General features: G+C 55.3%; 2 protein-coding genes and 1 pseudogene across 4 annotated transcripts in view; 1 reads left to right on the top strand and 2 right to left on the bottom strand.

Moving 5' to 3' along the window:
- The window catches only part of CPNE5 (copine 5), an 88,052-nt gene extending 78,801 nt beyond the window's left edge, over window positions 1–9,251 (top strand). For both annotated transcript variants that reach the window (XM_034991157.1, XM_034991156.1), the window contains 7 exons: window positions 2,142–2,188; window positions 3,732–3,913; window positions 4,770–4,897; window positions 5,117–5,219; window positions 5,788–5,845; window positions 6,297–6,370; window positions 7,537–9,251. In XM_034991157.1, the coding sequence (XP_034847048.1) occupies window positions 2,142–2,188; window positions 3,732–3,913; window positions 4,770–4,897; window positions 5,117–5,219; window positions 5,788–5,845; window positions 6,297–6,370; window positions 7,537–7,755 (811 nt within the window). In that variant the 3' untranslated portion in view covers window positions 7,756–9,251. The remainder of the gene's footprint in view (window positions 1–2,141; window positions 2,189–3,731; window positions 3,914–4,769; window positions 4,898–5,116; window positions 5,220–5,787; window positions 5,846–6,296; window positions 6,371–7,536) is intronic.
- Window positions 9,252–11,985: 2,734 nt separating this feature from the next.
- Window positions 11,986–15,913, bottom strand: LOC118000894 (annotated as a pseudogene).
- Window positions 15,914–16,381: 468 nt separating this feature from the next.
- The window catches only part of RAB44 (RAB44, member RAS oncogene family), a 34,695-nt gene continuing 24,775 nt past the window's right edge, over window positions 16,382–26,301 (bottom strand). Inside the window, exons 10-14 of one of the 2 annotated variants that reach the window (XM_034991161.1) lie at window positions 23,188–23,269; window positions 21,803–21,917; window positions 20,599–20,700; window positions 18,999–19,075; window positions 16,382–17,003 (exon numbers count right to left, since the gene is read on the bottom strand). In XM_034991161.1, coding sequence (XP_034847052.1) covers window positions 16,913–17,003; window positions 18,999–19,075; window positions 20,599–20,700; window positions 21,803–21,917; window positions 23,188–23,269 — 467 coding nt within the window. In that variant the 3' untranslated portion in view covers window positions 16,382–16,912. The remainder of the gene's footprint in view (window positions 17,004–18,998; window positions 19,076–20,598; window positions 20,701–21,802; window positions 21,918–23,187; window positions 23,270–26,301) is intronic. The other variant, XM_034991162.1, reaches the window with a different exon arrangement.

The following is a 26,301-nucleotide window of genomic DNA, read 5'->3' as shown; positions in this document are numbered from 1 at the left end:
GGCTGGTGGTGTCCCTCAGTTGTGGTCCCATAGGCCAGAACCACCGTCCCGATGGTGGCCCTGGGAGCAGAGCTCTTTCCCTATGGAGAAGACATGATCTCTCTATTCCCCAGTGAGAGATGACAACAAACAGCGGTTGAATAGGGTAGGTCAACCGCTGTAACAAATAATCCTGTGACCTCAAGGCTTAATACAAACAAAGGCTTATTTTTCATTCATGGGGTGGCAGGGATGGGTGGGGAGAAGCTCCACACAGTCAGTTAGGGACCCAGGCTCTTGCCATCTTGTTTCTCTGTCTCCCTCAGAGGTTGGAGTCCACTGGATGCTCTGCCCCCAGGCAGCAGACAAAGGGAAAGAGCGTGGGCCGGACCATCTCTGGCCAGCAGACCCTACCTTGGGTCTCCTGCTCACCATGTCCTTCACCCTTTCTAGGGGCAATGGTTCCATGAGTAGCAGCTCATCTGTGGTCAGGTGGAGAGAGGGCTGTGGCTGATCTTACATCATGCCAACTCAGAACCACCAGAACAGAGTGTCCCCACAGTGTGATCCCAGAACCCCCTCCTCAGAATCCATCTCTGGATGAGGGCAGGGAATGTCTATTGAAGAAGCAGATTCTGGGGCCCCATCTTAGACCGACTGAACTGGCATCCTTGGGAGTGGGGCCCTGGGATCTTCTTTTTAAACAAGCTCCCCCTAGTGACTCTCTGGTCACTGCAGAATGGGGACCACAAGACTAGACTTTATCGGGGGCTCCTGTCTTGTCAGCTTTGTTCTATCAGTATCTAGCACAGAATTAGAGCAGCAAACCCTCAGAATGCTTCAACCCTGGATCTGAATCCTCAAAACCAAACTTTCCATTATGGAAAAATTCTAAATACATGCAGAAGTAGAGAGAAGGTATAACGAACCCTCAAGCACCCTTCACCCAGATTTAACAGTTAACCAACTCCTGGACAGTTTTGTTCCATGCACGCTCTCTTTCATCCAATTGTTTTGAAGCAAATCACAGACATCATATTTTATCCCCCTAATACTTAAGGATATAGCTCTAAAATAGCAGGACTTTCTCTTTGTAAAATATAACCACAATACTGTAATTACACCTAAACATCGAATAGTTCCTTGATACCAAATATCTAGTCAGTGTTCCAATTTCCCCAGTTGTCTTATAAAGTTGTTTAATTGGCTTATTTGAATCAGGAATCCAGGCAAGATCCATATATTGCGACTGGTCGATTTGTCCCTTAATTCTCTTTTCATCTGTTGAGTCCTCCAAAGCTCGTGAGGGCTTGCTAAAACAGAGTCCTGCTCCCCACCAAGGGATTCTGATGCACGAGATCTGTGGGGGGCCTGGACTTCTCACAGGTTCCCCCGGACTGGCTTTTGCTGGCTGCATCCCCCAGCTCTCATTGAACATGTTCCTCTGTCCCCTGTATTTCCTATAAACAACTGGGAGATAGCTCAGAAAGCTCAGTTGGATTCAGGTTCAAGTATTTGGCAAGACAGTATCATGGGTGATGTTTTGTTCTTCCTCAGAGATGCACAATATCTCTTTGGCTCTCTTCTTTTTTTTTTTTTTTTTTTTTAAAGATTTTATTTATTTGACAGAGAGAGACACAGCGAGAGAGGGAACACAAGCAGGGGGAGTGGGAGAGGGAGAAGCAGGCTTCCCTCTGAGCAGGGAGCCCGATGCGGGGCTCGATCCCAGGACCCTGGGATCATGACCTGAGCCGAAGGCAGATGCTTAACGACTGAGCCACCCAGGCGCCCCTGGCTCTCTTCTTTGTCAAATAAGCCTTAACCCTACCTCTGACACTGAATTTCAGCAAGAAACACAGTGAGACCCTACTCCACTGGACTCAGGTGGGCCCAGGGGCAGGGTTTGGGGAGGAAATAAGTAATTGTCACCATGTGCCCACACAGAACATAGTCCCTTCAGAGAGCTTTCACACTGCCTACCTCTTATGCTCACAACAATCCTTTGTGGGGAGGCTGTGGCTGGCATGACTATCCCTGTTTTCCAGAACTGGAAGAAGATGAGTGACTTTACTAAGGCCACGTGTCTGGCAAGCTGTGGGGCTGGGGTGAAGGCCAGATTTTTCCCTGTCCAGGTAACTCCCCTGGTGCTCTTCCTCTTCCAGGACCCAGATCAACTTCACAGTGGCCATCGATTTCACAGCCTCCAATGGTGAGTGGGGGGATGGGCAGAGGAGCTGAAGTGGGGCTGGGGGCTGGAAAAGGGAGGGCTTTTTAAAACTGTGGTAGTTGGCTCTAGCTAGGAACCAGCTCGCCCATATTCTCCAGCCTCATCTTCACTGAAAAGGAGGTACTTAGGCTTGGAGAGCCAAAGGGATAACCAAGATGGTGAAGGTATCCCCAGACTGGACCGTGGTCACTAACAAATCTGGGCTCTGGGCCCATGGAGAGAGCTGGAGAAAAAAATGTTTCCTCACAGGATCAAATCTCACATCCTCTGCTCAGCCCAACCCCCAGGCTGGAGGGGAGCTCTTTGGTCCTCATTGAGGGCAGGAACCCCAGTTTCCAGCCTTGCCGGGGCTTCCCCAGCTCCGTTCCCATCACTGACCTTCTCCAGGGTGGGCTGCCTGAGTCACCACGAGCGACCAGTGCCCAATTTTACACTGTTAGAAAAGTCACCACCTCCCTTGGAGTCTAGACCCCCATTAGCGGTGCTCTGTGCTCTCTCCCATGCCTGTCAGAGCAGCCCCGGTTTGGGACTCCTCCGGTGGGCCCCAGCGTCGTAGAGTGGTAAGATTCAGAGCTGGGGCGAGAGTTGTAAGAATCCCACCTGCTTCATCCTCACAACAATCCCATGAGGTGGGACTGTTACCCCCACTCCACACACGAGAAACTGAGGCTGAGAGGTAAGGAGCTATGGAAGAGCGTACCGCTGGTAGCAGGTAGAGACAGGATCTTCTCGTTGGCAGTCTGTGACGTAATGCCCTTGATGATTCAATAAGTAAAACGTGGGCAATTGCCAGTCGTGACGAGGGCTACGGCGGGCGGGGGGCGGGGGGACACTTAAGCCAGCAAGAGGGATAGGGAGTATTGGGGGAGGCTGTGATTTTCAGGAGGCCACTCAGGGAAGACCACACCGGGAAGGGGACACTTGAGTAGAGGGAGCAAGCCACGTGTACCTCTGCGGTAAAGTGTCCCAGAGCAGAGGGATATGCCACTGCGGAGGCCCTGAGGTGGGGATGGCAAGGGGGCCAGGCCTGAGTGAGTGAGGGGAGGGAATGGCAAGAGGCAAGGAGGGAGGTCACTGGAAGCCAGACCCTGTGGGCCTGTACCTGCCGCTCCCCCCCCCCCCCCCCCCCCCGGCATAAGGACTGTGGGTCTGGTTCCGGGCAAAATGGGACCCTTTGGAGCAGAGAAGAGGCATGGCCTTAGCTGCCTGAGCTTTCACAGGCTCCTCTGGCCGGACTCCAGGCACAAGGGCGGAAGCCGACTGATGGTCGTAATTGGGTCCTGCTTTCCTGCAGACAAGGGGAGGGGGCTGCCACAGAGGAGGGGAGCAGGAGGTGAGCTGCTGCATATATTTTGAAGGTTTAGCAACCAGGATATACTGAAGGATTGAAGGTGTGGCAAGAGAGAAAGAAAGGAATCAAGGATAAAGAAAATTAGGGGTGCCCTCGGGTACCCCCTTCTGCATTCTGAGCCTGCGGTGCTTGGAGTGTGGAGACCAGCAAATGTTCCCGTGTCCCGTGTCGCAGGGAACCCGTCGCAGTCCACGTCCCTGCACTACATGAGCCCCTACCAGCTGAATGCCTATGCGCTGGCGCTGACTGCCGTCGGGGAGATCATCCAGCACTACGACAGTGACAAGATGTTTCCCGCCCTAGGCTTCGGGGCCAAGCTGCCCCCTGACGGAAGGGTGTCCCACGAGTTCCCGCTGGTAGGAGGTCCTGGGAGCGCGGGCTGAGGGCTGACCAGGCTCGGGGCGTGGTGACAAGCCCAGGGTCGGGGGCATTTCCTGTCCTCCCCGCCCTGGGACAGAAGGTGCAGCCTTTGAGGGCGGGGTGGGTAGGCTGCCTGCTGTGTTTGGGAGGGGGGAGCTTATATCAGGGCCTCCAGAAGCCCACTCCCCGCCTTGCTCACCAGCACCTCCCCTCCGTGTCTGATGTCACCCACAGTGGGCTCTGGCCTCCTTTTCCTGACAAGACCCAGGAGAGGTGGAGTGGAGACATGGTTGAACTACCCCTCCACCCCAAGGCCCCAGAAATAAGGGTAAAGGGGTGTGCACTGGGACTAGGCAACTGCAGGTCATCCCAGGAGCAGCCTGAGTTGGTGCTGAGACGGGGGCCCTGTGGAAATGCCACCTCCTCTCCCTCCCTCCCACAAGCTGGGGACACTCCGTCGTGCCAGGCACGATGCTGGGCACCGGACACAGGAGGACAGATCACCCGCTAGTCCTTCCAGAGCTGCTCCGCCCTGGCAGTCATTTGAGGCTGTGGTGGTTTGCTCAAGGTTCCCTGAGGGAAGCAGCCAGGCCTTTCCGGGGGCCTGTCCGAGCAGGTCCAGAGAGTGGGGCAAGGAGCGGGTTTGGGCCCTGCTCACCCAGAGCATGAGCTGCCCCGGGGACTCCCTCCCCTGCCCCTACCCCCGACCAGAGAAGAGTCGAGGAGATCCCAGGCCCGCTGGCCTTCCCCACACTGGCTGCCCCCCCCCCGCCCCCACAGAGCCCCCGGCTGCCCTCCCTCCGCCTCCTCCCTCCTTACTGGGCTCAGCCTCCCTATCCCCGGTGCCCCCAGAATGGCAACCAGGAGAACCCCTCCTGCTGTGGCATCGACGGCATCCTGGAAGCCTACCACCACAGCCTGCGCACTGTGCAGCTCTACGGCCCCACCAACTTCGCCCCTGTGGTCACCCATGTGGCCAGGTGAGTGCCGGGCGCTACACGCGCATCCCAGTGGCTCACACAGCGTTCCCGTCCACGCCTGTCCTCTCGGGAAGGTGGCGGGGGTGGGGGGCGTCTCTTCCATTGACTCGCCTTTCAGGGAGCCCTGACCCTAAAGAGATACCCCTCCCCAAAGTGTTGTGGGGCGGGGAGGGGTGCAGAGCAGGCCAGACAGACTGCAGCCCCCGCCCCCTCCCCCAGGACTGCGGCCGCAGTGCAGGACGGCTCCCAGTACTCGGTGCTGCTCATCATCACGGACGGGGTCATCTCGGACATGGCGCAGACCAAGGAGGCTATCGTCAATGTGAGCTGGGGGTGGGGGGCATGCCTTCCCACTTCTTTAGGGAAGCCCTTGGGACGAGCCTTCCTGGACAGTTTAGGGGGTGTAGGGGTCCCACTGATGAGCTCTGTACCCACCCTGGGTGGTCTACTCCCTCCTGACGCTTATGGCCCCCTCATTAACCCATCTCTAGGACCGCTGCCCCAGACCCCAGCCCAGCCTGGCCAGGGCGAAGTAGGAGCCCAGAGTCGGGGAGGCCCAGGAACTTGGCTCCCCCTACTGGATGGTCTCCCTGTATAACGGGCTCCAGCCCCCGCTCGCACTTCTGGATGCCCACATAAAATGTGTCCCACTTGATGGAGGCCCAGAGACAGAGAGGGGTGGGGGTGTCTCAGAGAAGCCTACCTGTGACCCATTTCCCCCTCCTGACCCTCTCTTCCTCTCTGGGGCCCCATGGCTGTTTCCCTTGGTCCGTGCCCCTCCCCCTCTCCCCTTTCTTGTGTCTCTCTGTGTGTCTCCATCCTTCTGTCTTCCATTTCTTCTCTTTCTTCCGTTGACCCACCCCTTTCTGTCCCTACCCCTGATCTCCCAGGCTGCCAAACTCCCCATGTCCATCATCATCATCGGCGTGGGCCAGGCGGAGTTCGACGGTAAGTCCCCATCCCCCAGATGTTTCCCCAGAGGCCTCAGGCCCGTGGGAATGACCCTTCCCCAAAGAGTGAGAGCTCATGGGTGGGTGTGACCGTCTGGGTGAGCAGGCAGGGTGTAAGGGTGTGTTTGTTTGCACAGGGAAGGGTGTGTCAGGGTGTGCACCCATACCCATATCCCAAGGCTGTGGGGAGGAGGCCCGCCCCTCCTCCCTCCTCCAACCCTGGTTGCCTGCGGAGGGTGGGGAGCTGGAGCACTGGGCTAGAAGTCAGAGACTCACCATGTTGGGCTCCTCCTGTCTCCTGCCCTCAGTTTCCTCATCTCTAACGTGGGGGTCTGGTCTGACGGTCTCTGTCCTGGATTGGCCTGGGATTAGAGGACAAGTCCACTGTCCTGCCAGGCCCAGGTGCCCACCATTAATTCAGCCCACCCCCAATGCCTCTCCTCACACAGCCATGGTGGAGCTGGATGGTGATGACGTGCGGATCTCCTCACGGGGGAAGCTGGCAGAGCGGGACATTGTCCAGGTGAAGCCCAAACCCTGCCTGCCCCAAGGAAAATGCCAGAGCCCCTCTAGCCAGGCTGACCTCATACCCGCTTTTAGAGACTTCTCTGGAAAGGGGCCTTGGAGGGAGCCCCAGAGTGCCCTGGCCACCAAAGAAGGGAACAGGAATCATTCCTTGGGTAACACTTCTCCCCCCGGTTGAACCCCTCCCTACCATGTGTGAGACTTTCCCCGCCAATGTTGTTGCCCTGACCAGAATGCTCTGCCAAGATCTCCCTGAGCCGCCAAGCCTCCATGGTCTCCTGCAGAGCACTTATACCCCAATACTTGCACTTTCCAGTGTCTTCTGCAGGGCTGCCTTCCCAGAGAGACGGCAAACCCCCTGGAGGTGGAGGAGGTGTCTTTATGGCCGTAACCCTCTCCAGGAACGGGCATTGCCTGGTTCATTGGATCTGTGTCTTAACATCTTATGTAGGATGGCACATGTAGTGAGCTGACAGGTGTTGGTCCTCAGGGCGTCCCTGCCCAGTCAAGTCTCAATGCACCTTAGTAAGCACTCCTGTCTCTGAACCTCCTGCAGTGTTCAGGAGATTGGGAATAAAGACTGGCATCCCACAGAACCCCTGGGTTAAAACAATGGCAGTGGGGGAGGGGTCATTCCAAGGTTGGAGACCAAAGTTAGGAGGCTAGACCCCAGAGCAGGGGCAGTCTGGGAGGGGGGACCCATGTATGGAAAGGCCGGAGGGAGGAGTGAGCTGAGGCACTCAAGGGGTTGGGAGGGTCACCCCCTGGGAGGAAGCCAGAGAGGCCCGACTTTAGGTTTTGGCCCAGAGACGGAGGAGGAGAAGCAGAGCAAAGGAGACAGAGAGGTTGGGGAGATGGGAAGGCCGGTTTCCCAAAAGCCAGGGGGTTCATCCAGCATTTTCCTAGCGCTGGCTGAGTCCCTGTGCTTGGTGCCAAGACTTCAGAGCTTTAGAGCTCCTGTTCAGGGGTGCATCCTGGCATGGGATAGGTGATCTGTAAGTATCTGTTGAGCCAATGAGAGAACAGCCTCTCAGTATTCACCAGCAGGCGGAGGGGCTGAGTGGAGAGGGCAGAGGCTGGGGAGGCGTGGGACAGGGGCTGGAGACTGGGGGGAGCTGGGGTCCAGCTAGAGACTCGGCCTGACCGTGCCTTTCCTTTGGCCAGTTTGTGCCCTTCAGGGACTACGTGGACCGCACGGGCAACCACGTGCTGAGCATGGCACGCCTGGCCCGCGATGTGCTAGCCGAGATCCCTGACCAGCTGGTGTCCTACATGAAGGCACAGGGCATCCGCCCGCGCCCCCCGCCTGCGGCCCCGGAGCCCTCACCCCCACGGTCCCCAGCCCGCACCCCCCCTGCCTCCCCCCTGCACACACACATCTGAGCACTCTTCCTGAAGGCCCCTGGCCTGTGGCGGGCGGCTCCCTGGGTGGGGCAGTGGAAGCACAGCTGGGGTCCCCAGCCCCCCTTAAAATATGCCATGCCTAGCCTTTGTGTGTGCCTTTTGTGTGTGCCTGGGAGGCCAGCGGGGGACAGGGCCTCTGAAGACTCCTCTCTCATTTCCTGGCCTCAGGGCCCAAACCCGGGGAATTGGAGGGTATGGGTGGTGGAGATGAGGTTCCGGGCCCCTGCCCTTTTCATGTCCCCCTGACACCTGGTTCTAGCCCAGCCAGGAAGGGGTTAATGGTCAGGAGGATTGGGGTCCCCCTCAGCCCACCTGGGCAATCCCATCTGCTCCTCTGTGGCCCTGAAGCCTGAGCTGGGCCTCTCTCCTCCAGGGCCCTAGGCCCTCCCCTCCTCCTGTGCAGTCTACTCCTACACCTGGACCCTGGCCCCCCCCCCCCCCAGTATCTCCCCCATCCCTATTTCCAGTGAACCCTGTGAGGCTGATGGGTCTGCAGGGATGCCCGAACATGTGGCCCCTCCCAGGACACTTGCATGCCACGGGTGCCCAGTGGACCCATGAAGGGGAGGCTGTGTGGGGAGGCCATAGGCCACATAATGGGCTAGGAATGGGGGCTTTTCAGGCACAGAGTCCTTTCTGGTGCCTCTCAGGCCCAGAATGACACTGGTTTTAGATACACAGATCCACAGGCCTCTCCCTGGTGTGGGCCCACAGGCACCTTACACTTGACTCCTGGCTCCAGGCATCCCCTTCTCCTGCGGCCCAGGGCCCTTGGAGCCCAGTCCTCTGCTGCCCCCCTGGAGGCCTTGGAAGGAATAGTCCAGCCCCAGCACTCCCACACTGCCCCTCTCTCCCACAGGGATAGGAGATAGGAGTCCTGAGTTCAAGCCCTGCATACAGCCCCCGCCTGTGGGAACCCAAGGAAGGCCCTTCTGCCTTCTGGGACTCAGAAGTAGGGCAAGAGGGTTGACCAGATGGTCCCAGGTTGACCTTCAGCTCTGGTATCCTGAGAGTCCATTCATGCCATGCCCAGCTTCCCCCATCCCACTCCTCAGCAGTGTGACCCCTTACTCCAGGCCGTCTTGGCTCTTAAGGTCACCCTGTTCCATCCTGTCACCTCAAGTCCACCCTAGTCCTTCAGCCTTGGGCTCTGATGTCTGAGCCCGAGCCCCTGCCTCTGCTGTGGGGAAGGTGAGAAGGGTGATCTCACCCCCAGGCCCACCGAGCTGCCCAGCCTTTACCCACATGGGGAGCAAGTCGTGCATGTCAGCCCCTCCCGCAGCATGGGGCTCCTCAGCCCACTCCACATCCCATGTCTGGGTGGACACCAGGCCCCCTCCCTGTCCGCTGCCCCACACCACTTCCCTTCCTGTCATGCATGATGGTGGTGTTTCTACGCTGTCTGGTCCTGTGCCCGTCTCTGAGGCAGTCTCTTTGTGGAATTTGCCTTAAACTGAAGTAAACTTGGTTCTTTTAGTAAAGTTCCTTGTTTTCCTTTCTCCTGTGGAAAATAGCAAATGTATTGCTATTTGACAGGCTCCGGGTTCTCCTCACTCTCTCTCCCATTCTTTTGTTCGATAAGGATTTCCTGAGCAACTACGATGTACCAGGGCCTGTGCTGGTGACTCGGGATGCAGCAATGAACAAAACGCAGGCCCTGTCCCCACACAGAGCTTACAACAGACACACAAATAAGACAGGGGAAAACCCAGTAAGCACACAAACAAATAGGGATAACCTAATTTCAGGTGGTGGTAAGAGTTACAAAGACAAATAACAGAGAAGAAGGGGCTGGAGAGGGATAGGGTGGTATTTTAGATGAGGTGGTCACGGAGGGCCTCTTTGAGGAGGCGAAGGTTGAGATGAGCCCTAAGGAAATGAGAGAAGGAGGCGTGCTGGTATCCAGGGCAGGAGGGCTCCAAGTAGAAGGAACAGTGAGTGCAAAGGCCCTGAGGTAGGAGCATACTTCATGTCAAGGACAGCAGGGAGGCTTGTGCTGTTGGAGCTGTGTTAAGAGGGGCGGGGTGGGGGGATAATTCAGGAGATGAGATTAGGGAGGTGAAGAATCCAGAATGCGTAGAGCCCTGTAGGCCATGGTAAGGGCTTCAGCGTTACTCCGAGTGAAACGGAGCCAGCTAGGAGGTGAGAGAGGTAAGTAACATGATCAGATTATTCTCGAAAACAAGTGGGTCACTTTATTGCATTTGATCACTCATTGACTCATCGCTCCACAAGTATTTACCGAGCACCAGTGCCAGGCCCTGCTCAGGTTTGAAGGCACTGATTCACACACGCTTGCACCCTCTGAGAGTGACCCCTACTTTGGAGCAGTGAGCAAGGAAATCCTACCACCCTGGGCTACCGATGCCAAGCCCGTGGGAGGGGCCAGGGTCTGTGGGCACCAAAGGGGCGCTCCTGGCACAGCCTGGATGACTCACAGGCCATGCGCCCGGGATGAGTTCCTGCTCCTGTTCGATGGGACCGTTCCTCTTTCCTTGCAGGATTAGCGTGTGGCCACACTGCGGGGCCTCGAGATATGCCCACATGAAGTGTGTGATGTGCACAGACAGGAGGCACTTGAGCACAATAAACACCACCTCTCTCCTCCTGGTCCCTCTTCATATATAAGTCACTGTGACCATCAGAGCCCAGGATCACAGGGAAAGGGGACTTCTCCCTCCTCTGGGCAAGCTCACGGTCAGATTAGCCCTCCAGCCAGCCATTCCCAATCTGCACATCACAAGAAATTTGGTACTAATTATACCAAAGTTTGGGACTTATTTACTTCTTATGATTTTATAGTAAATTAGAGCTGATTCATGGCTGTCCCTATAATTAGATACCCCTCTGACTTGCATTCCGATACGCTTTGAGTGAGAACTGGGTGGGGTCATAGCTTGGGAAGAGGAAAGTTCCCAGAACCAGTAACCCATTTTGCCTCCCCTTGGGCACCTGTGGGAAAGCGTCGAGAGGAGATGCCCACCTGGCAGGAGAATCAAGTCTCAGAGCCGCTGCTGAGTGCATCTTTATTGTGCTTGACGCTGTGGCTTCTCTCCTGGCTTATTTCTCAAGGTGTGTTCCACAGAACACTGGTTCTCTTGCATGGATTTTGGGAGCCTGTCTCAGAGAACCCCAATGGCCTTTAGGGTATTCAAGGCTCTGATAAGTCCTGCAGCAAAGAGACTGGTTTAACTTGGTTCAACCCATTGTTTCCAAAGATTTTTGACCGTGGGGACAGTGTGTGTGTGTGTGTGTGTGCGCACGTTTAGCTGTAACACTGTTACCAAGCAGAACATGTTGTCTTGGGACTTTAAGACAATCTCCCTGGTTCCCAGGCTAACACAGATTCTGAGGCCTGCTCCCAGGAGGCCAGAGGGAGGGCCTGGAGTTTGGGAACTTCTCAGAGGAGATGGGGTAGGAGAGGTGGAGACCTTCGGTTGCTCTGGAAAGAAGGAAGGGGCGTGCCACACTGGGAAGAGTAACCACAGAGAAGAAAGGAGGGCGTTCAGAAATTCACAGCTCCAAGGTTGACTTTGTATTCCCTTGTTGGGCTGAGAGGTATGTGTGTGACTGAGCTAGGGGAGGGCAGGCAAAGAAGGGAGAAGTCCCTGAAAGGCTCTCCTGGCCTCTGGGCCCCCACCCCAGCTGCAGCGGTCTCCTCCCCTCACCCCCATTCGCTCCCCAGGCCTTCGGGATTAAGGACCTGGGCTGTCATTCTCTGGGTCATTCCTCTACACACTTCTCTGCCTTTGGAATCCCTTTACCGACCTCTTGTGTCCTCACCTCAAATGTTCCTGAATTAATAAAAATAAAATGATGATAATAGTAAGAGTAATGACCAACACTCAAATGCACTTACGAAGCAGCAGGCATTCTTCTAAACACATTATATGTGTTACGTTTATCTTTATAACAACCCTGTGAAGAAGGTGTGATCATTATCCCATTTTCCAGATGAGAGAAGAGTCATAGACAGGTGAAGGGACTTGCTCAAGGTCATACAACTAGGAAGTGGTAGAATCTATAAGGATCTGAGTCCCAAGGTGGAATGGGAGCATCAATCTAGTTGCCATTTTAGTTGCTGTGTCCCCTTGGCTGGGCCACCTGCCCTCTCTGGATCTCAGTCTCCCCACTGGTAAAATGGAGGGGACAGGCTCTAGCGTCCCTAAGGGTCTTCCCACCTCTCTTGACTCTCAGCCCTCTCTCCCATCAGCCTATCTTCTCAGATCCCCGCCAGACCCCGCAGGCCTCCTGGGGCCCTTTCCTGGAGGGGCTGGATGCCCCGGCCACACCCGCAGTGTGCCTGGCTGCCACTGGCCTTCGGAAGAGATCCCTGAGCCCCGCCTGGAAGTGGCGGGAGAGGTAGAAGCAGAGGTTGGGGCTGATGGCACAATTGGAGTAGGACAGGATGGTACAGAGGCTGGATGCCACGAAAGCCACCAGCATGGCAGGGAGGCCACCCACGGCTGCCACATAGCCCAGCATGGAGCAGGGCCCCCACATCAGCACAAAGACCACCAGCACCACAAGGATGAGCCCTGTGTTCTCCTGGTGCTCCTGGATGCTCTCCCCTCTGGGGCCACGAGGCTGTGTCCACATGAGCCAGCCCACGTGGCTGAAAGAGCAGCCCAGCCGGCACATACAAGGCAGGAAGGCCAGGCTCCCAGCAGGGGTAAGTAGCAGGAGGTCTGGGCAGGGCTCGGACGCAGGCCCCGATTCCAGCTGCCCCCTCCTGCACCACCACACTTTGGAACAGCCAGGTGGGCAACGACACGGCGAGGCCCAGGACCCACATGGCCCCACAGAGCAGCAGGCAGGCGCCCCGGCCAGCCGGGAGGGCCACATCAGCCGGGCCACCGCCACGTGGCGCAGAAAAGCCATGGCCACCATGCTGTAGAAGGTGCAGAACAGGGCGCCTGGGTGGCTCAGATGGTTAAGCGTCTGCCTTCGGCTCAGGTCATGATCCCAGGGTCCTGGGATCGAGTCCCACATCGGGCTCCCTGCTCCTTGGGAGCCTGCTTCTCCCTCTGCCTCTCTCTCTCTCTCTCTGTCTCTGTCTCTCATGAATAAATAAATAAAATCTTAAAAAAAAAAAAAAAAAAAGAAGGTGCAGAACGTGGTGGCGCTGTTGGTGGCCCGGCTGGTGATGCAGATGACAGGGCCCAGCCACCAGTCGGGCCGCAGGAAGCTCAGCGGCAGCACGGGTACCACGCAGGCCAGGAAGAGCAGGTCGGACAGCGCGATGTTCACCATGAGGCTGGTGGTCAGGGCGCGGAGTGGCCGGGAGGCGCCTGAGCTCGGGGCCGCCAGCAGCAGCATCAGCCCGTTGGCCCGCAGCCCCGCCCCCAGGATGAGGCCGCAGAGCCGGCGAAGAGCCGTCGGGGCAGTTGCTCGGGCGCGGCTGTGAGCCCGGCGGCGGTGAACGTGGCCTTGGGCTCCGCCCCCGCTCCAGGCTCCCGCTCCGGACACACAAGGACAGTGTGGAAACCAGCCCGAGGCCACCTTCCTCTTTCCCTGGAGAGCCCCCCTCCTTTCACAGCCCCCTGCATCCAGTGGGGGCCCTTGCTGGGAGTCAGTCACGTGAGACCTCACAACAACCCGACAGGACGCCTCGGTCAGCGCCCCAGGTTCGAATCCAGACTAGGCTACTTAGGAGCTCCGTGACTTTGGGAAAGTTACCCAGTTTCCCCACCTCAGTTTCCTCAACTGTGAAGAAGGAAGGAAATAAAATAAAACAGATGTCAACATAACTGCTACAAAAGGGTGAGGTGCAGGTAATTTTCATTTTCCTCTTTGTAGTTTATTTCTACAATTTCTGCAGGGAGAAGAAATTGAATTTGGGGTGTGTGTGTGTATTTTTTAGATTAATTTATTATTTATTTATTTAGAGAGTTGGGGGAGGGGCAGAGGGAGAGAAGCAGACGCCCTGCTGAGTGCAGAGCCCGATGTGGGCTTGATCTCAAGACTCGGAGATCGTGACCTGAGCCGAAATCCAGAGTCGGATGCTCAACCGATAGCCAGTCGGATAGCCACCCAGGTGCCCTATATATATATATGTTTTTTTTTTTTTTTAAAACAAAACCTTGCCTGCCTATGAAACAGGCAGATATAATTTGAGGTTCAGCAAGAAGATGGATATGCAGGGGCTTTGAGAAGGTGTGAAGCCCCTGTCAGGGGTTCCCAAGCTTGTCTGCACAGTGGGATCACCTGGGGAGTTTCAAAAATACTAATCCACAGGTCCCACCCTGGGGACGGGATTTAGCTGGTCTGGGCTTTGGCATTTTCGAAAGATCCCAGAGGATTCTCCAGGGCAGAGCAGCTTGCCCTCTCCAGCTGTGCTGTGCTGGCTAGCAGGCAGGGGCTGGGGGAAGAGCCGCACCCCAGCTTCCTCCTCACCCTCACTCCATCCTACATGCTGAGGACATGGGGAGCCCCCGATTGAGAGGGGTCAGGCTGAGAAATGGGGTCTAGACATCCCCGAGTCAGCCCAGGGGCCAGTATCTCCACCTGCCACCCCACAAACCAGGCCAGAATCCCTAGCTTTCCTGGGACGAGACTTGCCCATTAACTCAATAAATAAATATTTATATAAATATTTACCTTCCTATAAGAAGCCCCCTAACTTCGTGGTGAAGCTTGTGACTGCTGGGGCCTGGGTTCAAAGCCCCGCTGTACCACTTTCTAGCTGCGTTGACTGTGGACAAGCTACTTATCCTCTGTGCCTCATTTTCCTCATCTGTAAAGTGGGGATAAGCAAGCCCCATCTCCTAGGGTTGATGTGAGGATTAAATGGGGTAGGACAAGTTAGGTGCTCAGAATAGTGCCTGGCACGAAGTAGGTGCTTTATAAATGTGGGCTGTTAGGTCCTGCCCACCCTCAGCTCCAAAAAGCTCTCTCTCCTAACACCTCTGTCCAGGCTCCATTTAGTCCCCCTGCCCTCCCCTTCTCACTCCACATCCTGAGCCCCATCAGCCCAGTCTGGCCTTCCTTTTCTTAATCAGCCTCAAGCTAAGGTGTGACCAGAGCCCCCTTGGCAGACATGCCCTGAGAACTCACCACTTGCCTGGAAGTTCACTCTGAAATCTACCTTGGGTCCCTCCTGCTGCTCTCACGTGCATCGTGCTGCTCTGAGGTTCCTGGGCCCTGCTTGCTGACTTGGGGGCCTCTGACACCAAGCAGGGCTGGCGGCCCCTCCACAGCTCTGCTCTGCGCAGAAGCTGGATCTTGCCAGAGAAAGCTAAGAGACGGTTCTGGGCAGGTGTGCGGTCCCTTCTCACACCCCACCTCTAGGGAACCTGAGCCGGCTGCCCACAGCTGGGGCAGAGCTGAGATGGGAGGGGCAGGCCCGGGGGACCCCTTCAGGTTCCCCGAAGGACATGGGGGGCTCTATCCGCTCTACTGGCTCCCCCAGGAATCACACCCTGCTTACCTGCCTCATTAACTCGCTGGCCTACAGGGCAGAGATGTTGGGGCCTGCCAGGTCCCCAGACCCCAGAGAGAGCCATTAGCAACAGCGGGACCGGCCCCCCCCACCCCCGCCCGTGGCCAGGCATCACTCACTCCAGCCCACCTCTCCCTGTCTGTCTGCCTGTCTGTCTTAGAACCTACTACAGCCTAGAAACTGCTCAGAGCAAGGGGAGGCTTGTGGGCTGACAGAGAGGATCCAGGAAGGGAGAAGGTAAGAAAGAATCCGTGAGGGAGGCCTGTAAGAGAACTAGCTGATCACGAAATCATCCTGCATATTGACTAGAGGCTGAATGGGACCCATTAGGGCATCTGATCCAACCTCAGGCTTCTGACGCCTGAATCTTTTTTACCTTGCCTCTTGGCAAAGTGTCACCCGACTTCCCCTTGTATGCCGCTAACAACAAAGAGCTCACTGCTGCAGAGGTGTCCCTTTCGGAACTGAGCAGGGGGGTAGGGGCAAAGACTGGAGACTGATTAAGCCAGTCGGAAGGCTCTGTCTTCTACTTCCTGCCCTCTCTCTCTCCTGCAGTCTCTCGCTCTGTACCTCTTTCTCTCAAACTGTCTCTGCTTGTCTCTCTGTGAAACTGGGGTTTCCTCTGGTTCCCCAGTACTGAGTGATTACTTGTCAGAGTCCTGCACGCACCGGGCTGCAGGACGTGGCGAGCATCATTGCGGTTAACAGTAGGATGACAGGGACAATAGTTGCAGCAAATGTACATGACAGAAGACAGTCCAACAATGAGGGGCCATCTCTCAAAGCAGCCTCCTTAAGGGCACTGAGGACCCCAGCCCGGCTTATAATGGGCAGCCACCTTCCAGGAGGCGAATGGTAGGCGGTTCTGGGAACTCCAACCAAAGCTCCGAAGGGGAGCCCACGAGTGATCTGAATCTAGTTTTTCCACTGCTCCGCAGGCCCCCCCAAACACCCCCCAACCTCAGGGCAGAGGGCTGCACCAGGCAACATCACAACATTAGAGCAGGGTCTTGGGGAAAGGGAGTGGGGTCGGGGCTCAGGGAGACAGGGGTAATAGGGCCTATCAGGGGCCATCGAAACACTGCTCTTCCTCAGGAATCGGATTCTGCTCGGAAGAAACTTGATGCTCACAAACAGGTGGTGAGTGAGACAACGTTCACGAGCTTCGCAGGCACGGAACAGCGGGACTGCTTTAATAAAGCGTCTCATAATGAACAGGTTGCAGCACTTGGTAATCAGCCCCAAAGCAAGCTCCTCGGAAAGTTTCTTTCCCTCCCTCCCTGTGACACTTAGTTATATTTCGCATTATGTAAGGAATACCCAGGCGTTGCAGAAGATCTAGAAATACAAATACATATAAAAAGAGCAATAACACCCCCACACATTCACCCTATGATTTTACCCCACAGGGATGTGTGGCCAATAATATGGTGTGTTTTCCTTAATTCATTTTTGACTTTTTCTTTCTTTTGAAAGTTTTCACCACCACCACCACCACTACCCACCACCCCCTCAAATCCTTCAGCGTGCAAAGGGCAGCCTTAGCACAGCCCCTGCCCTGGGATCCAAGTCCTGACCTGAGGGGGATTGTCCTGAACTTCCAGGCTGGCCATCTCTGTCATGGCTGCATCCTGGCAAGGTGGGACAGGAAACCCCAGGGGTGGCTATCCCCCCACCCCTGGCTGGGCTGGAGGGTCAGAAGCAGCATTCAGCTCTCTTCTGTGGCCTCTTGGGGGTCACCTCCACCAGTGAGTCCTTCAGGCGGTCCTCCTGCATCTTGAGGGCCCTGTGTGATGACACCAGACATCAGTCCTCTGTCTCCCCTTCCAAGGGCAGCAGGGAGGGGCCCGTGGGTGCAGCTGTGGGGCTGGGGGATCGCGCCCCCCGAGCTTCCTCTCTTCCCACTTCCCCTGCCCTTGCGCTGCATCCCACACAGCACCCGAAAAATGGGGCCATGGGGACTTTGGTCTTCTGTCTCTTTCCTAGCATTCTTTCCAGCCTCCTGTGCGCCAGACACTGTGCAAGGGACTCTGAATAGGACAACGAAGCCGGCATGTCCTTGCCTCGAGAGATGAGGAGCCAGAGAGAGAAGGGGCCATCAGAACCCAGGAATGAGGAAGCACACAGAGGGACGTGTCCTCGAAGGTCGTCGAAGGAGGAAGGAGGCAGTGTCAGAGCTGAGACCAAGCAGTGGAGAAGCGTTCGCTAGCAGCAAGGGGAGGTGCATTCCCGGCAGAGGGCAAAGGCTCAGTGAGAGACAGAGAGCTTGGGGGTTGGGGAAATCAAAGAAGCTCATTCATTCATTCACTCATGATATATTTACTGAGTGCGGACCACTGCGCCGCCGAATCACAAAGCCTAAAGACCGGCCAGAAAGAAGCCTCGAGGCTACAGGGGTTCAGGGCCCCGGGGGCCTGGAAGCCATATTCAGGAACTTGGGCTTTTGTCCTGAAGCAAAGGGAAGCTGTTGAGCAGTTGTCCATCAGAGGACATCACGGAGTGACCAGGTGAGCCGTTTCGCAGACTCACCCTGGCTGCTTTGTCACAGAGGGGGCTTCCAGGTCATCCAGCCTAGGACCCCTTCCACCTTACTCATTTCCTTCATTCACTGGGCTCCCGGTATGTGCCAGGCCCTGGGTGTGCCGGGAGGGGGCTGGACAAAACAGACCCAGCCCTGCCCTCCTGGATCCACAGCCTCAGGCAGGAGGCAGCCCCCAACTGGGAGCCGGACAGATGCACGCATAATTACAGTTTGTCCAGAAGGGCTTTGAAGGACACAAACAGGGGACAGGGATCCAGAAGAGTGGTGGGACGGAGAGTGGTCAGGAACGGCCCCTCTGAGGGGCTCAAGCTGAGACAGTGAGTGCACATGTGTGTGCGTGGGGACCGGACCTCCAAGATGAAGGCCATTTCCAGGCGTTTGGATGTTATTCTAAATCTAGTGGAAGTTGGGGCACCTGCCTGGCTCAGTTGGAAGGGCATGCGACTCATGATCTCGGGGTCATGAGTGGGAGCCCCACACTGGGTGTAGAGATTACTTAAGTAAATAAAGAAAAATAAAAAGTTGAAAAAAGGGGCGCCTTGGTGGCTCAGTTGGTTAAGCGACTGCCTTCGGCTCAGGTCATGATCCTGGAGTCCCGGGATCGAGTCCCGCATCGGGCTCCCTGCTCGGCGAGAAGCCTGCTTCTCCCTCTGACCCTCCTCCCTCTCATGCTCTCTGTCTCTCATTCTCTCTCAAAAAAAAAAAAAAAAAAAGTCCTTTGCCTTGTCTTTCATGGCACCATAAGGGCACCTGGGTGGCTCAGTCGTTAAGCGTCTGCCTTCGGCTCGGGTCATGATCCCAGGGTCCTGGGATCGAGTCCCGCATCGGGCTCCCTGCTCCACAGGAAGCCTGCTTCTCCCTCTCCCACTCCCCCTGCTTGTGTTCCCTCTCTCGCTGTGTCTCTCTCTGTCAAATAAATAAAATCTTAAAAAAAAAAAAAAGTTGAAAAAAAACATCTAGTGGAAGTGACTAGAAGGTGGAGAGCAGGAAGGTGACCCTCTGTCTCACTGCACTGCGCAGATGAGAAAGCAGGCTGAGGCTGAGAGAGCGCGCGAGCCTTTCAGGAGTCCATATGGTCAGCGGGACTGGTAGAACTGGACTCAGACTCTCCGCACAGTGCTTTCTCTCCTTCTCTCTGTGGCTTCACAGTGCTTCCTCAGAGCGGGCCTTCCCTTCCCACAGGAGGGCTCTGGAGGCTGCCCAGGGGACTCTGGGTGGGGGGCAGCGGGCGGCACTCACCGGGCCAGGTCCACCACGGGCTCCAGGATGTTGTGACCCAGGGCAGCGCTGCACTCTCCAAAGGAGACCCCCAGCTCCTGCAGGCAGACAGGGGTGTGGGGGCCCTGGGAGAGCCCTCTGAGTGCCCTGGCCAGCCCTGGTGGTCTAGCCAGCAGACAGAGCCCCACCCAGTGCACCCCTGGGCCAACCCCAACGGGGGGAGGGTAGGGAGAGGCAGCCCCGCCCCCTACCCCCCCCCCGCGCCCCCTCCCCGCGCTGGCCACCGGTCAAAGATGCCACCCCGGCGACTTTCCACAGCCCTCGCTCGGAGTGATGGTGGGAAGCCTGTGTCCCAACTTGGAGAAACGTCCCTTGGGGACATTTTAAACTGTTAGTTATGCTTTTTTGATTTCAAAAACATCAAAAAAATTCAGCTGGGGAGGGGCCGGAATATTGGAAAATACAATATGCAAAAAGTGTAAGAGCAAAATATAAACCCCTCCTGTTAGCGTTTGATATATATTTCCATTCTGTTTTATGGAACCCTTTTCCTGGAGGTGAGTGGGCTCCACATCATCGCGCTGTGGGATTAAACCCCCGGAACCGGCTGCCCAGGCAGGCCCCGTGGAGTATGGGCAACCTCGCAGGGTTCAACCCAACCTAAACCCCGGCTTGCAGCTGGTCTTCTGAGTCCACATTTCATTGTGAGCATTTCCTCCACGCCCTCGGACATTTTTCCGGGACAGGATTCTTAATGGCAAATGCCAGCCTCTCACATGAACCTCCACAACTTAACCACCAACTGCTGCCAAATGTTTGTTCTTATAAATAATGCTGTGAAGAATATCCTCATATAAACATGCTTGATTATACATTATACGCGGGTATCCATTATGCTATTCTCTTAGGGATTGTTATTTCTGATTCTTTCCTTAGGATAAATTGCTAGAGGAGGAATTACTATGTCAAAGAGATGAGCCACTCCATTTAACCGGGGAAAAAAAAACCGCCAAGCAGGAGCCACAATGATGACCTCATGACTCTGAGAAAGGAGAGGAGAAAGGGAAAGAAATACAAGATGGAAATGCCGAGAGGGGCTGTGGCAGAGGTGGGGTAAGGAGTTTCTGGAATGTGGTCAACTTCTATTCATAAATAAATAGTATCCACTGTCTGCTGGTGGGGCTTTTGATGTAATCTTGCCAGGGAAGAATTTGGGTCCTAAGATAGAATAAATTAGAAGGAATGTACTGTTAATTAGAGACTGGAGAGAAAATTCAGATTTGATTGGGAATTTTAAGTGAAGCTTTTAAAACTTTTTTTTTTTTTTACTCTGAAGATATTTTTATACAGGTCAGAATGTTGTGTGGGGATCTGCTAATTCAACGTGAGGGTCAGTGTCATGCCCGCCGAGACAGCCTTATGTTTGGGCCTAAGAACAGGGTGGGTGGGAGGCGGAGGTGGCCAGGCTGCTGTCCACTCTGACCCGGCCTTTGGCAGGGCAGGGGCAGGAACGGGCAGTGGGTCCTTCTCAGTTGCCCAGGCCAGGGGGACCTGTTCACTACCCTCCAGGGAGGGGTCTGTCCAGTCCAGGCTGGGTGGGGGTTGATGTCCAGGTGCTCACCTGGGCCAGTCGCTGCCCAGCCTCGATGGGCACCTGCCGCTCCTCCTCACAGTCCATCTTGTTTCCCAGGAGAAGGATGACCACCCCGTCGGGCCCTGATTCCTGCGTATTGAACACATGCCCTCAGCCACACATGTTGAGGTCCTGCTCTGCTGTGCCAGGCCCTGGCTGGATTTGGCCTTGCCCTCCAGGAAGCTGACAGGGTACACACCCCCTCCGCCGCCTTTCCATGTCACACTCACTCCACACCCTTCCCCCACCCATGACATCTTCCCTTCAATCTACAGTGAGTCTGCCCTTCCTTTCTGCCTGCAAACATGTCACCCATTTTCCAAGGCCAGCCTCAAACCTGCCTCCCCCAGGAAGCCTTCCAGGATTGTTCCCGCCCATGCTCCTCTCTTCTCGCCTGTGCTGAACAGCCCAGCGCTTGATTACACAGGCTGGCTTGGCTCATTTCCTAATTGTTTCATGACGACGACGACGATGACGACGACTAGCTTCTGTTTACTGAGTGCTAACTATATACCCAGTGTTGTTCTGAAGGCAATTTGATCAGTTAATCCTAATAACTATGAGAGAAGTTGGAAAATTGAAGTTCAGAGAAGTTAAGTCACTTGTCCAAGATGACAGAGTTGGGGCAGGGTAGGTGGGATTCAAACCTAGGTCCTGTCAGACTCAGAGCCCAGCCTCCTTCATATATTACCTTATCTCACTGCTTTTGCTTCTCTTCAACCAGACTAGAAGCTTCCAGAGAGAAGCCAACATGTCTTTCTTCATACCCCTCTGCTGTGCACTAACACATACTGCAGAATTTCAGTATATATGTCTCAATTAAGTACATGGGGGAAAGAACTAGAGATGTGTGGACCGAGGAATTGTCACCTAGAATGGTACGAGACTTGCATTATCCCCAGGCGTTAAGAAGACATCACCTAGCTGCTGTATACAGGAAAGAAATGTTCGGAGGATAAAGGAAGTAGTTTGTTTTGGAGGCTGTACTATGTGGTTGTGGTTTCTTCCTATGACTATGCTCCCAGCTCATCCAGCCACATGCCCTCAGTGGGTCACATCACCCACATGTCTGTCATGTCATTTGTAATCCTGGGAAAAAAGGGGGCATGGACAGGATACAAGTTCCCTCTTGACTCCACAGACCGGGGCCAACCCCAGTAGCCATCTGCAGGTGGCTACGATGGCCGCTTACCCGGAGACAGTCCAGCCAGTAGCGCACGTGGGCGAAGCTCTCCTGGGAGGTGATGTCGTACATGAGTACCACTCCGTCAGCCTTGCGGAGCAGCTGCCGCGTCATGCTGTGGTACCTGCCCAGACAGTCTGCGTGAGGCTGGGCCTGGTGGGTGGACCCCTCGCCCTGGCCTCTCCGGGCCTCAGCTACTTCATGCACAGAGTGGGAGAATTATCTTTTCCTGCCTCAATTGCTTCCTACAGAGAGTGTGCATACAGCAGTATGATTGTTGAATACGTAACAGTTCTCATGGCTTGAGCTTCAAAAGGTACCAAAGAGTACCCAGTGAAAACTCTATCGTGCCCCTCCCCCTTTCCCAGTTAATAAAATGTCTTGGGGTCATCTGGGTGGCTCAGTCGGTTAAGCGTCTGCCTTCGGCTCAGGTCATGATCCCGGGGTCCTGGGATCGAGCCCCACATCGGGCTCCCCGCTCAGTGGGGAGCCTGCTTCTCCCTTTCCCACTCCCTCTGCCCCTCCCCGCTCATGCTCTCTCTTTCAAACAAATAAATAAATAAATAAATAAATAAAATCTTTTAGAAAATAAAAACAAGGGCGCCTGGGTGGCTCAGTTGGTTAAGCGACTGCCTTCGGCTCAGGTCATGATCCTGGAGTCCCGGGATCGAGTCCCTCATCGGGCTCCCTGCTCGGCAGGGAGTCTGCTTCTCCCTCTGACCCTCCTCCCTCTCATGCTCTCTGTCTCTCATTCTCTCTCTCTCAAATAAATAAATAAAATCTTAAAAAAAAAAAAAGAAAAAAAAACAACAAAACGTCTTGGAGATGTTTCCCCATTGGTGCATAGAGTCCACAGTCTTTTTTTGTGACTTCATAATATTCTACGGATTGTGCAGTTAGGCTTTGACTGACTGGGCCACCTGGCCTCCTGGTCAGACCGTTCCCGGTGCTTCTCCATATGAACCATGCTGCTGTGGACATAAGCCGTTATTACAGTCAGGGATGAGTTTATCAGCAGAACGAATTTCTGGGAGTGGGGCCGCTCGGTCAAAGAAGAGGTGCCCTTTAGATTTCGATCGCTACTGCCTACCTGGAGAGTGGCGGGCCGGCGTTTTCAGAAGGACAGGAGATCAGGCAGCTGTCCCCTGGGGGCCACGTTGGGATGCTAGGCCAAGGGGCCCCCGGCTCTGCTGCCCCCTCAGTCAGCTGGCTGGAGCCTGGCTCCTCTCTGCCTCCCCGAACTCCTCAGTCCTTAGGGGGTTGGATGCCTTTTTGGCCCTTGGTTGCCTCTTGCCTATGTGGAGTCTTCAAGGTCAGGGCTGCCCTCCATCCCTCTGCGCCTCAGGCTTACCCCCCGGGACCCTGATACCACGAACGGGGACAGTGCCCGTCACCTCTCCTGGCCAGCCGTGTCCCAGAGTTGCAGCAGGAAGCATTTGTTGTCCACCAGCAGAGTTTTGACCCGAAAATCCACTCCTAGGACACACAGAGCTGGGTCAGGCCTGCTTCTAAGTTACCAACCAGGACTTCCAGCCCAAACCTGTGCCCAGGATATACCTGTCCCCGACACCAGCCCCTCTGGCTGCTGGGCTTCCTTCCCCTCGGCTCTCCAAATCCCATCCACACACAAGGGCCCACATCCTCCAACAGGCCTTTCCTGACCACCTAGCCCGTGGGGTTCACGGTCCCCGCTGCACTCCCACACCCTCATGCTCAGTGCCGATTCAAGGCACCTTGCATTGTTTTGACCTCTGTGAATATAGCTGTCTTCCCAACTGTACAGCAATCGTTATTCCTCAGGTCACTCAGGAGAACCAGGGTCACTATTTTATTTTTATAATACTCCCTGTTTCATTCCTGATTATGGCATGGCTCTTCCCCCTTCAACCAGACAGCAGGGTAGAAACAGGCAGGAAGGTGGGGGGAGTGCTGGCTTCGGGGATGACTGATTGCGCTGGGAGCTGTCCACCCTCTGCCGCTGTAACGGCTGTGTGACCTCAGGCAAGTCACTTTACCTCTCTGAGCCTCCCTTTCTCCTTTGCAAGGTGACAATTTAAAAAGACCCACATTGGGGCACGTTGAGCATGCAACTCTTGATCTCAGGGTCGTGAATTGAAGCCCCACATGGGATGTAGAGCTTATTTGAAAATAAATAAATTTTAAAACTATCTGTAAGAAAAAATAACAATAATAAAATAAAAAGGGCTACACTGCAAGGTGGTTGGGAGGACTGAATGACTCATGTTTGAGGTTTGGCCCAGGGGTGCTTGGGAGGCGATCATTTTCATCATTATTCTCATCTCCCCGAGGCACAGCCCTTCAAAGTTCACAGCCCCCCACCTCGCTGTGGTCATGCCTCCAGACCCTTCCTGTCCCTGAAAATATGAAGGTAATAGTGAAATCCCAGAAGGGTTTAGAAGCTTTGGGGGTGCACCTTCCTGACAACCCCCAAGGAATTCCAGCAGAGTAAGGAGTGATGAGAGGGACTTCTTCTCCATCCCCACTCCCTTTCCTAAGGAAGCCCCGAGGATGCAGAGCCCACCACAGGCCCCAGACCAGCTGGGGGGGGGGCGGGGGGAGAAGGGGTGCCTCCTCATACCAGCCCTGAGCTGGTAGAGACTTTTCCATCTGCTGCTGCCCCAGCAGTGGTTGCAACCTTGCCCCCCCACCCCCACCCCACCCACCATGCTCTCCGCAGGAAGTGGCAGCCTGGGGGGCCTGACTCAGCAAAATGGCAAAGCAGAAGTTCGTCTGTAGCATCCGCTCCCCTTATTGCCCTCTTTCCTGAACGTCTTAGGAAGCCCAGGGTCTGCAGGAACCTCTGAGATTATCTGACCGCCCCCCGCCCCCCCCACCAGTGATAATGCCCAGCCTCGGCTTAAATCCCCACCGTGTAGTCTATGAACGACTCTAACAAGTATGTCTCGCCTTTCCTAACTCCGCCATTAAAGCCCATCATTCCTCCTCCCTACCCACCCCCTCCTCAATCCACCCACGTGGCCCCCCATACCGTCCCCCAAACATGTTATAACTTACCCACACAAATCGCTAAGAATATAACGGTCATCTCCTCCCCAAGGAATCTGCTACTTAACAGGAGCAGCCCCAGGGAGAGAGTCAAGCTGAACCCAGCACAAGCTAAAACTTCTGGGGTGAGCCATGTGCCCTGAAGGCAGGAGACCGTGGGTCTGAACTTCGGGCCCCAGCAAGGGCAGGACCCTTAAGCAGGGCCTCACTGATCTGTTTCCCTCATCTGTAAAATGGGGATATGCAAAAGCCTGGCCAAAAATGCACATTCAGCTAAAACTCCGTTGGCTCTGGCTCTGGTCCTCCACCCAGTCCTGTTCTCGAATGCCCGCAGGCTAGAGTTCTTATCTTCTGAGAGAGGGGGTGGGAATGGAGGAGGTGAGGCCGAGAGCGCAGCAATGTTCTCGACCCAGGAAGCCAGAATCGGCCCCATTGATAGTGAAGCCCGGTGGATGACCGCCGCCAGGGGGCGCCAAACCGCAGCTGGCGCCGGGCCGACGTGGCTCTCCCCGCTGGATCCCGGACGCTCCCAGCAGTGCGTGCAGGCTTGTCCTGTCTTTTCACAGTTACGCAACCTGTGTTTTTGCTGATTGAATTCTGTGGAACCTTCTTATCACATAATAATGGGGGCAGGTCAGTTAGATAGGGAGGGCTTTGTAAGGAAGGAGGCTTGGAAGATGCTTTGGCTCACCGTAGGTGGTCAGTAACCAGGACCTTAGGTGATTCAGGCCTTGCAGACCCTGTGACCCTGCCCAACAGCAGACCAGGCCTGCTATGGGTTCTCGGTTCCCCAGGACACTGAATTTTTAAGTGGTTCCCCCGGTGAGGACTCTTAGAGAAAAATCTGAGAACCCATCCTGGAGCTACTGTTGTATGAAGACTATCGTCTACCCACTGGTCTGGCGCTGGTCCCCAGTCGGCATGCACTTTGACGACACAAACACGTGGACTCCCCCCCATCTCTGTGCCTAAGTGGGCCCCCTCTTCATTCCTGAGCTTGCATTTCTGTGGCTCTATACAATGCCAAATGGTCACAGATCCCAAAGTTTGTAGGTAGGGGAGTCTTTGTGTTTGGGAACATCTTATTTGGGGGGGCCACTGCATTAGATACAATCAAATATTTACTTATAATAATAGCAACAAAAATAATATTTATTGAGCCCTTGCCACATGCCAGATAGTCTAAGGGCTTGACATGTAGTAACTGACTCATCCTCACAACTATTCTAGGAAGTCGGTACTCTTGTCCCCGTTATGCAGATGAGGGGTTGGGAGCTCAGAGGGGTTGAATAACCTGCCCAAGTTCATCCTGCTCATCAGTGGCAGAGATGGGATTTGAACTCAGGATCTGAGTTCCTAACTGACCGTACTCTAGAAATACATTCTGTGTAAAATACTCAACTTGCCCAAGGCAACTTCCTGCCAGAGCTTGGCTGCCGGGGCCGGGGCTAATCGTGAACAAAGGCAGCCAGCGTGGACCC

This window comes from Mirounga leonina, unplaced genomic scaffold (assembly GCF_011800145.1).
Source record: "Mirounga leonina isolate KUSES-001 unplaced genomic scaffold, KU_Mleo_1.0 Mir_53, whole genome shotgun sequence".
Lineage (NCBI taxonomy): Eukaryota > Metazoa > Chordata > Mammalia > Carnivora > Phocidae > Mirounga > Mirounga leonina.
The sequence above is the reverse complement of the archived record's forward strand: the minus strand, read 5'-3'. Positions and strand labels throughout refer to the sequence as shown.